At 35.4% G+C, this 10,929-nt stretch overlaps 1 protein-coding gene across 2 annotated transcripts; it reads right to left on the bottom strand.

Moving 5' to 3' along the window:
* Positions 1-582: 582 nt before the first annotated feature.
* On the bottom strand, positions 583-8,465 carry LOC124919627 (probable glutamyl endopeptidase, chloroplastic). Of its 2 annotated transcripts, none has more exons than XM_047459907.1 (15): positions 8,106-8,465; positions 7,756-7,969; positions 7,378-7,488; positions 6,967-7,012; positions 6,407-6,516; positions 5,817-6,320; positions 5,137-5,265; positions 3,548-3,847; positions 2,993-3,451; positions 2,788-2,853; positions 2,073-2,133; positions 1,836-1,985; positions 1,608-1,745; positions 995-1,302; positions 583-764 (listed from the first exon to the last, which is right to left on the bottom strand). In XM_047459907.1, coding segments are annotated over exons 1-15 (2,904 nt in total). In that variant the 5' UTR covers positions 8,413-8,465; the 3' UTR covers positions 583-763. The 2 variants fall into 2 exon arrangements, with proteins under 2 accessions (XP_047315863.1, XP_047315865.1); XM_047459909.1 differs by having other exon boundaries at positions 583-760.
* Between the last annotated feature and the right edge of the window lie 2,464 nt (positions 8,466-10,929).

Raw genomic sequence — 10,929 nt, 5'->3', positions numbered from 1 at the left:
CTTATCAAAGAAACCCTCGTCAGCCGAGATCATGTTCACTCCGTGGTTCGGTAGGATTTTACTTGACCTTCAGTTTGAGAAATGTTTTGTCGTCAATAAGATCTCGAATCATGTTCTTAAAAAGAAAACAATAGTAGACATCCTCGAAAGACGGGCACGATGAACATTGAGACAAAGTCATTTCTTTAGTGTCGTCTAAAATCAGTCTAAAAAAGACATGATCGAACCTTGTCATTTTGATTCCTCATCTCACATTAAATTCGAAAGTAAGGTAGGTTACGATGTGAGCGGATTTTTTTATCGTGCATTTTTAGACATTACACACAATAAAACATAAAATTAAAGCAACACAAGTTTTTTAGTTGGTCGAAAGTGGATGCAGGATAACCTATCATAGCCCATATAAATTGTGTTATGTAGTTCTTTTTATAGTATTGTTGCATCCAAACTTCATACTTCTAAGCACACCAATATCTGTTTAAGAATGATTATATTTCAACTATCATTATTGATCCTGACACGCCCAGTTTGGATTCTTAACTGGTGAAAATATGGAGGTAACAGCAAAATGATCACTATTACAATACAAACATCATCTATATTTATTCATTCCAATATAGTAAGGAATACCAATTGCAGCACATTCATCACTGTCTATTACTGATGTTGCTAATAAATGTTAGAAACATGGTGGTTTCATTCTTCCAGCTTTTGATCACCTCATTCTCCACCTTATTATCAAGGTTTGCCAGAGTCATATCTTTCTACATCAAATATTCCAATGTATCAGATCACACCAAATAGATGAAGATCCCAAGAGGGTGTCAACACATAAAATTATGTTATCTAATAATAATTAAGAACCCACTTTTAAAACTAAAAGAAAACTATCTTAACATAGTTACCAGGAATGACATGTAAAATAGACGGTGAAATATCTTGAACATATCATGCAGCCATCCAATGAAAAGTTTTAAATTGATGAAGTGATTACCATAATGATGAACGGCAATTTGGATGAAATATTTGATGATCAAATACAGACATCTCTAAGGATCCTACGCCTCCAGTTGCACCTACTACTTTGCTATTACTTTCTGAACTCGTAGTTTCTTTGCTTGGATTTTCTTCACATGTATCATCAGAAATGTTGTTGATGCAGTATTTGTGCAGCCACCTATCCGTCTCCCAGAGAACATGCATTATGCTCTCTCTTGACGCATAACCATGGCTCTCAAAAGGAAGAATCACAAGGCGAGAAAGAGCGCCGTGACCTTTTAGGGCATTAAAGAAACGATCTGACTGTGGTCATCAGTAATCATATCAGACCAAGAATGACATTAATCTCAAAATAGAATCATTAGAAATATCCTTTCAACATGACCAAACCAAAGCATCCTATAGCATACTTTTTCTTAAATACTTTTAATTCTTCCATGTACCAATATAATAAATAAAACCGGGACAAGTGTTGAAAAAAATAAATAATAATGAGTTAAGACTGAGTTTTGGATAGTTAAGAAAGTATGTGACTTTCCATTGAATAAGCCATTGCAACCATCTCTCTCTATATATAGGTTATAAATCAAGATAAATTTCAATGTTACCTGCATGGTTAATGTTCCTGAATTATTGTCTTCTTCTCCATGAATAAGCAGTATGGGCTTCTTTATCTTATTAGCAGACATGAAAGGGCTCATCTCAACATAAGTAGATGTGGCTTCCCATAATGTTCTATCCTCATTCTATATAATCATTAAAAAAAAATAGCACATTATTGAATGTGCGCATGCTAATAACAAGCAAATTTATCCCCATTTATGTGCTTCATTTACCTGAAATCCAAATGGTGTCAGTGTTCTATTATAAGCTCCAGAGCGAGCAATCCCACAACAAAAAAGATGTGGAGCATGGGCCAGAAGGTTTGCAGTCATAAAAGCTCCATAAGAATGACCTCCAACAGCAATTTTCTTGGGGTGAGCCACCTAAACAGGAGTGAAGACGAAATAGAATCTGTTATAAATGCATGCTTAAGACACTATCAAGATTAGTAAAAGAAAGATGGAGCGTACTCCACGTCGGATGACTTCCTCTACTGCAGCCTCTGCACTTGCAACTAGTTGTTCAACATACCTGATGATAGATATATCTTCATCAAAATAAATAAATAAAGCATGGGACAGAGAAATATATAAAGACCCTAATTCGAACACGAGGAAACAGGCTACACTGTTCAGCTACTTGTTATGCATATCAATAGAAATTGTTTTATTTGTTTAAGTTTTGTCTTTACTGGCACATTATATCTTAATAATTCATCATGCAGATGACAGTCAAATGAACAGCAACCTTTCTCCACATTATATTGTAACCCCAAATGTGCATTCACTATTATAGACGACACTGATTCTGTTTTTTTCTACTTGCACTACTTTTTCTTTCTTTTCTCAGCAGTGCCCTGTATAAAAAGTAAATATCCTTCCATCCCCCACCCCAAAAAATAAAACTCCTATGGAATATGATGTGTATTAAAGTGATATGCAGGAGGCCAGTAAGATATTATTAGTGTTATTGTGCAGATAGAAGTAGTAGTTATTTGCGATTATGTGTCTTATATAAGTATTGAAATGTAAGTTTCACATTTGTTGAATATTGACAATTTAGTTTTAATCTTCTTTTTCTTCTGACCAATTTGGTATTGTATAGAACAGTTGGGGGCAAGGATCTTGATAATTTCATAATCACTTGTGAAACAATAGGAGAGAACAAGAATACATTGATGTATACCTGTCATTTGCCTCTTCATTACCTTCCCCAATTATAGGAATTGTTGGTCCTGATAAGATTGCAATTCTGCACAAGTGAACAAATTGAACTCAATAGACTCGTACCATATTATAGGAAATCTTGCTTAACTTATGATAAGGAAAGAAAACCAAGTGCTACAAATTCTATCAATCAAACAGAACAGGAAGTCCATAGAGAATCACACCTTCTTGCTAACCAGAGTAAAGGTGAGGTGGGTCCAATTCCAGCAAACTCATTAGGAGAACCACGAACTTGTCCTGCTGCCTCTTTGCTTTTAAATTCCCCAGGATATGACCAAACAAGGCAAGGTAGAGGTCCATCCTTTGCTGGATCATAGCCTGGTGGAAGGTACAGAGTCGCAGTAAGTTGAACTCCATCTTTCCTTAAATACCTAATCATTTCCTTCTGTAATGATGCCAACTGTGGATATGGATGAGGAAAATTGGTAATCTGACATGCATTCTTTTCAGGCCAGCTTTGTATGTAGTACTGGGTGTTTTCAGTTTTAGATTCTTTGGATGTCAATATTTTCAAACGTTCAAGTTTTAAGTCCCCATCAGTCTCATCAGACATTAAAGCAACAACCATCTCATAGTATTTTTCTTTATCGCTCTCCCATATTCGTTCTTTTTTGCCTGTATTACTGACGCAATATATGTCACAGCAACTTTAGCAAAGAAGTAGAAAAATAATCATTCAAGATTAAGAAGAAGGAAACACGGATATGTGAGACACTTACATGTCAAACAAATCAAGAAATGGAATATTCCCATTTGGTGTAGCACCAGAGCCATTAAGTAGGACATAAGTCCCTTCATAGTTTTGCTTCTTCACCTTTGCAATTACGTAAGTGCCAGCAGGAGTTCTACGCAGCATAGGAGAACCAGGATCAGAGTACACATCCTCAGATGATCTATCAAATAGTATGCGGGGACTAACATTTTCTGACCCAGGAGAAATTACCCAAGTCTTTACTCGTCTCGTTTTGTACCAAGATTCATAAACCAGAGCTAGGCTATCTTCACACCAGGAGATACCTCTGAAAAATAGGAGGAAATCCATGGGTTAAATTCTCGATAGAAGAAAAAAATTGATCACAGGGTGAATATTGCACTCTAAGATATTAACCCATCCAAAACAATCAAACAAGTTAACTCATGAGTTCTGACCCATCAACATATCATCCCTTATATTTTCTGACATGTATTTGATAAATTCACTTACTAGATAATAAGAAGATGGTCCCCTATTTCTGCTCTACTGTATTAGATATAGTTGAATACTAAGCACTACATTAATGGCCATCTGATAAAAAAGCTTTGAATTGATCCATAGATTAACCCAATCAAGTCCATAGTTCTAAAATGAATCGGGTTGAATAGATTGGCTTCAATCTAACTTAAAAAGTATGGGCTAAGCCATAGTTTTTAAAAAGTTTAGGGTTGATCAATAGTTTTCAAAGATTGGGTTTTAACCTGTTCAACCGAAGGTTTTGAAAACGTATTTTTTGCAGTCTACTAGTAGACTGTTACTGTGTTACTTCTAATTTAGAATATATTTGTAATAAAAAATAATATGTATCATGACTAATAAATATGACCAATTTTATAATATTTGGTTAACTTATATAAAAGTTGCATCCTTCATAGTCTACACTATAATATAGATTTATTTATATAAATCTTACATCTTTAATTCTCTTTCTCTAGAAATATATAGAGAGAGTACTGATGGATATTTTACAGATGTAATATATTGATGATTAATTTATATAAAAGATACAACTTTAATACTCTCTCTAAATTTAAACAATTCTGGAGATAGTATTAAAAATTTATTTTTGAAAAATAATCTAAAGAATGTGTTATTGATATTTTTGTAAAAGAAAATGTAGAGTAACATTTACTTGTATAAAAAGTTATAAGTTTAATACTGACTTTAGATTTATTTATATAAAAGTTACATATTTAATACTCTCTAGATTAGCAACAAAGAATTACAAGTTTTGATCAAGCTTTGTTGCCATGACATATAATTTACACAAACATTGGGGTGAACTAAAACTATGGGTTAAATAAATTGTAATCCATTTCGCTTAGAACTATATATTCAATTTAAATGGGTTGGGTTGGAACTCATCTCATACTAACTATGAATTGGATTGTGTAAATGTATTGGATTTAGCTTATTTGCACACCCCTAACCATCAGAATGAGCTATATAGAGGTATTCTGACATCTACATACTACAACCAATCTGCAGAAGAGGCTCCAACAATATCTCCAACGGAGTTGAGAAAAATGTAATAGCTTAAATTTGTAGTCATACCCATAGCGAAGATCAAGTTTTTGCAAGATCCGTGGTTGTTCTCCTTCAACAGGTTCAGCAGGTTCCATATAAACTATATCACGTGGAGAAACTTCAACTTTTGCATCACCACCATCTTGTGTTTCCACCCTGTTCAACAACGCATGCTAACAATACTAAAACAGAAAGTAAAAAGATGATGAAAGAGTCTCTCAGACTACAGCCATTATGTAAACCAGTTCGCTATGAAAAACTGACCCTACCATAACTGTTGATGCAATCCAAATATTAGAAAGGGGCTGCTAAAACTTATTAGCTTAGACCTAAGAGGGAGCCTAATCCAAACCTGGGCTAATTCTAAACATTTCCACATGTTATTATTGGAGTAATGTGAGAAAAATATATAAATCATAAAGATACAACTATTATAGTACTTCACTAATTTCTTGGTATAGCTGGCCAAGCTTGCTGCCAAACTGATATTTCAAAAGATAATTTAATTCCTATATTTAAAGAATGAAAATGGCGGTGTACAAATAAAAATTCTCATGGCATAAAAGATCATCAGAAGAACATAGACAAAAGTTTGTTTGTGAAAGATATTGTTGGATAAAACGAATATTAGTCTGTTGTAGGACAAAATTCTTTTAAAGGAATTATATCTAGTAGGTTAAAGAACTTAAGAGTTGTCAGTTTTATACCAGTAGAGCATGGATGGCTTGTCAGCTCTCCAATTGATGGATCTCATTCCTTTTCTGACGCTGTTGAATGCAATAGGAATATTTTCAGCAAGAGGCAAATCACACAGCTGTCTAACAAATTTCCCATCTGTTGTCCACAAATCCACCTTCGTAGGAAATCTTCCACATGGAACGATAAATGAGTATGGCCGATGAATGGAAGAAAGTAATAAGTACTTCTCATCTGGGGAAATGTCCATTGACGTATAGATAGCTGGGGGTCCAAATGGCTTAACTGTTCCATCAAGATCAACTAAAAGCAGTTGGGCAGTGGCATAGTACTCAAATAAATCTTCATCATATTCATCTTTGAGCAGATCCTGGAAGGTTCTAACTTGAACAACAACTTTCTGCTCATTAGATTGAACTTTGGGACCCGGAGGAACTGAAGGTTTCTTAGGAGGGTCCCCACGAGACAAGGGGATAGTAGACACCAATAAACTGGAGTTATTCACCCAAACAAAACTGAGAAGCAAATAGGGAAAAGATATTAGCCAACATAAAATAAGCAGCTTTTTATAAAGATCAGCCTTTTAGAAGAACGATGTTACTTGTCAAAGACTGCATTCAGATAGATGTCTTGAGAGTTGAATAAAGGTCTAGCTTTCCCTGTTTCTACATCAGCTACCCAGACTCTCATCTTACTACAGCTATTATCCTCCTGCTTCATATAAAATTTCAAGCAATCATAATGCCGAAACTGAGACCTATTTACCGCATAATAATTATTAACAGGTGCATACCTATTACATTGAAAAACAAATATCAGTAAGTTCTCCTATGCTTTCACATGCTTTTCTTTCTTCTCCTTTTTAAAACAGGGATTTTTTTCTTAGCAAGACTTGCACAACATCCCACCGCCATTACCCCTAAGGTACTTTCAGTAGGAATAAAAACTCAGCTTCTTAGTTCAATACTCTTACCACATGCTCAATTATAGGGTCATTGCTTGCATTTGATACATGTGTGTAATTTCATGATTATCTAAGCTTCACCTGAACATTAGGTCTAAATTGTTTCAAGTAGGTGTTTTCTGAACTCTTCCTTTATCCTACTACTCACAACAATATATATAATAAGAGCACCATAGATTTAGCAATATGGATTTTACCTCATCAACTCGGATGCTGAAGGACAGATGCTTCCCATCATTCGACCTTTAATGGAAAAAAGATTTTTAGCTTCATCTTGTAAATGCAAATATCAATATGGAACCAGACAAGACACTGTAAGAGGATACTAGTGAAACCAAGTACAGAATCATATTAGAAAGCATAAACTCATTGACATTCATAAAAAATTATACTTAAAATAGTCGTTGAACTAAGAAGTTGAACTGAAACAAAGTTGCAGGATGCTTGTAACATTTTAAGTATGCTGTTGTTCTATTAAATCGACAAGACAAACTACAATACAAAACTTTAATTAGTCATGGTCTTATAAATACTATACAAAACTTTATAGGTTAAGCCAGTTAAAGATAAATCTAAGCAGAAGATGATAGACCTGAAGATTCACTAACCATGTAATAAAGTTGATTTTAGCACCATCAGGAAGGCCATTCACCAGTATCTCTGGACCTAAAATACCATCAGGCAGTAATTGGTGTATCCCAATCCCCGTGTAGAATGACCTGATCTCCAAATTAGAAAGATAACAATGAGCAAAATTTAGGATATAATGCAAAAAACAATAAAATCATATATCAGTACTTCTGATGTTTGGTTTCCATCATCAACACTTATTCAGTCCTTGAAAATTAACAAAAACCCTGAAAGATCCAAGATTTCATAGGATATCAACTATAAAATTGCTTATATACGGCTAGTACCATAATGGATGCAAATATTTTTATTGAAGAACTCATAATGAAAGACCACATAGACTATGCATCACTCACATGCGACTCCTCGAATTACAACTTCCGTCAATCCGAACACCTGCAAGTTTCTCCTCGGGTCTCGCTAGCTCCAACAATGGAGGCAAGGATCTCCTCTTCAAAAACAGTATTTTATCTCTTTGAGGGGAAAATGAGAGAGCTGGAAGTGGAGGCGCGTCAACTATATCTTTTATGACTGGTGGAGGAAGCTGGTATGCTTTGCATAAAGTCGACTCTATATTCCATCCAAAAATAAACATGAAGTGAATTAGTTACAAGATACGAATTTTGAATCGTACCGTCTGAAATAGATGATTAATTCTTTTCAGCAACATGAATTAAGATGTAATGTAAGGATGAGCTTCAAGTACCATCATCTAGGTATTCATTTGGTGAATAAAGTGAAGCACTGGAGGCGTTGTTACCGCCACCGTCCTCGGAGGCAGCGAAAGCACCGGGGGTAAGGGAATTGCGAGACATGGAAGCACTCATGAAACCAGCGTCAGAGCTGCAAGCAAGACTTGGATTGACCCGAATAGAAAAGGAGAGAGGAGATGGAAAGGAGCGGCGAGGTAAAGAAATGGAGCAGAGATGTCTGGGAATCAAATGATGGAGGAGGGAGGGATGGTGAGAGAGGGAGAGGAGGGAGAAACGATGATAGACTTTGTGGAGGCGCATGTTATTCTTTTTGTGGGAATTAAAGGACTAGACTCACTTGACGGCCTCTAAATGGAATCAGCTTTTCCTCTAAGCATCGAATCGTCTTTTCAGTCCGATGACCCACAAGTTGGAATCAGCTGAGGCCTTGTTCTATAATGATTATTTAAATTACACTTTGCTTAAATAATCCTCCATTCCCTTAATAATGATATAAGTAGCAATTAAAGGTCTAGACTCACTTGGACTTCTCATGTGGCTGCTAGTAGGGGTGATCAAACTTACGGATCGGATACGATCTGATATTTCGGATCGGATATTCGCTTTTATTTTTTTTTAAAATTGCGATCCGTATCCGATCCGGTATCCGACCACTATTCGATCCGAAAATACCGGATTGGATCGGCCAGCCGGATGGATACCCGATGATCCGATTTTTTTTCATATTTTAATTTTTTTCATATGCTAAAAAATTGAAATTGTTCTATTAAGGATTTTAATTATAAATAATGACGATTTGAGAATACATCTAAAGGGAAATGAGAAGAAAAAACAAATGAAAAAGACATATTTTTGTTTGGGTTTGTAAAGAAAAATGGGAGAAAACATAAGGAAGAGGGAGATTTTGTATTTTTTGTTTGGGTTTGTAAAGAGAAGAAATGAAAGATAGATTTTTGTTTAGTTTGTAATTGTTTAATAATATTTTTATTTGGGTTTGTAAAGAGAAACATGAAGGAAAATATAGAAAGAGAGATATTTGGTTGGGTTTGTATTTATTTAATTACATTTTTGTTTGGGTTTGTTTATTTAATAAATTTTAAAAATGACCGGATCGGCTTCGGATATCCGAAATCTTTTTTGCCCGATCCGTATCCGATCCGGAAATCCGGTAAAAATATCGGATCGGATCGATATCCGAATCCGATCTATTGGATACGAATATTTTCGGATCGGATCGGTCGGATTAACGGATCAGGCCTTTCGGATCGGATTTTTTGGCCACCCCTAGCTGCTAGCTTGGAAAAAAAGTTCATTTCAAAAAATTGGAGTGTTCCATTTAATGACTCTTCGTATTCTATAACTCTAGAACTCACAAAACCCACAGAATCCACAAAACTATTGTGCGTCTATCATCCGAAGATTCAAACCTTAGTCATTAAATTTTGAATCGATAGAGGGATCAAATGGTATAGTTCATTTGTTTATAGCTCGGTGGATAAAAAACATGACTATTACTTTCTAGTTCGTTGTTTTTGCATCAATTGTTATTTCATCAATCTTATTGATTAGCATACCCGTTGTAGTTGTTTCTTCGGGGGTTGGTCAAGTAACAAAAATGTTGTATTTTCTAGTACCTCTCTAAGAGTTGCACTAGTGTTTTTGTGGGTATTCTTAATTCTTTCATCTCTTGAACCTCTTCGTCTGAGATCCAAAAATGATTTGTTTGCTTATTGTCGAGAGATTCAAACCGTCCAGATATTGTCCGTCTATCGTTTAGAGATTCAAAACCGTAGCATTCTTCTAGTTTTTTAGGATCAGGATCGCCAAAGGAGACTAGGGTCTCGCAACGATGAACGCTTACACACACGCCGATCGATAATAACTCTGTTAGAGGTTGATTATCTAATTTCTACTCTACGCAAGTTGTCACAAACTCTTGAACCAAGTTCAAGTGCTGAAGTATTTGTTTCAACTTGAAGCATCAGATGGTCGGTTTAGTGAATAATGAGGAAAAAAACACAACACAATGTTTATGGATGTTCGGAGTAAAATTGAGGTCTTTCGAGAGCCGAACTTGCAAGTGCCGAGCTTTTGAAAACCGAACTTGCGAGAGCTGAACTTCTGAAAGCCGAACTTGCGAGAACCGATCTTCTGAAAGTCAAACATCCGAGAACTGATCTTCTGAAAGACAAACTTCTAAGAACCTATCTTCTTAAAGTATAACATCCGAGAGCCGAACTTCTGAAGACCGAACTTCCGAGTGCCGATCTTTTGAAAGCCGAACTTATGAAAGCTGAACTTCTAAAAGCCGAACTTCTGAAGACCGAACTTCTGAAAACCGAACATGTGAGAGCCGAACTTCTGAGAACCGACATCTTCCGAAAACCGATAACTTCCGAAAGCCGATAGCTTCCGAGAACCGATCTTCTGAAAGTCGATAACTTCCAAAAGTCGATAGCTTCCAAAATCCGATAACTTTCGAAAGCCGATAGCTTCCGAAATCCAATAACTTCCGAAAGCCGATAGCTTCTGAAATTCGATAACTTCTGAATGCCTACACATTATTATTTTGCCACAATTAGTTTTTTATTTTAAATAGTTAATTAATACTACTACTTAATTAACTATTTTTACTTATCACAGTTGCCTGCGATTTTTGTTCTACGTTTCTCTTTTCAATCTTTGTTCTACGTTTTCGTTCTACATCAAGTTTCGTTCTTCAATCTCGAAATGGTAAGAAATATTCATTTTATAAACTATTTGAGTACAGTTGTTTGTTTAATATGTGACCTTCTATGATGCTTAAAATTCAGATAA

This window comes from Impatiens glandulifera, chromosome 1 (genome assembly GCF_907164915.1).
Source record: "Impatiens glandulifera chromosome 1, dImpGla2.1, whole genome shotgun sequence".
Classification (NCBI taxonomy): domain Eukaryota; kingdom Viridiplantae; phylum Streptophyta; class Magnoliopsida; order Ericales; family Balsaminaceae; genus Impatiens; species Impatiens glandulifera.
The sequence above is the reverse complement of the archived record's forward strand: the minus strand, read 5'-3'. Positions and strand labels throughout refer to the sequence as shown.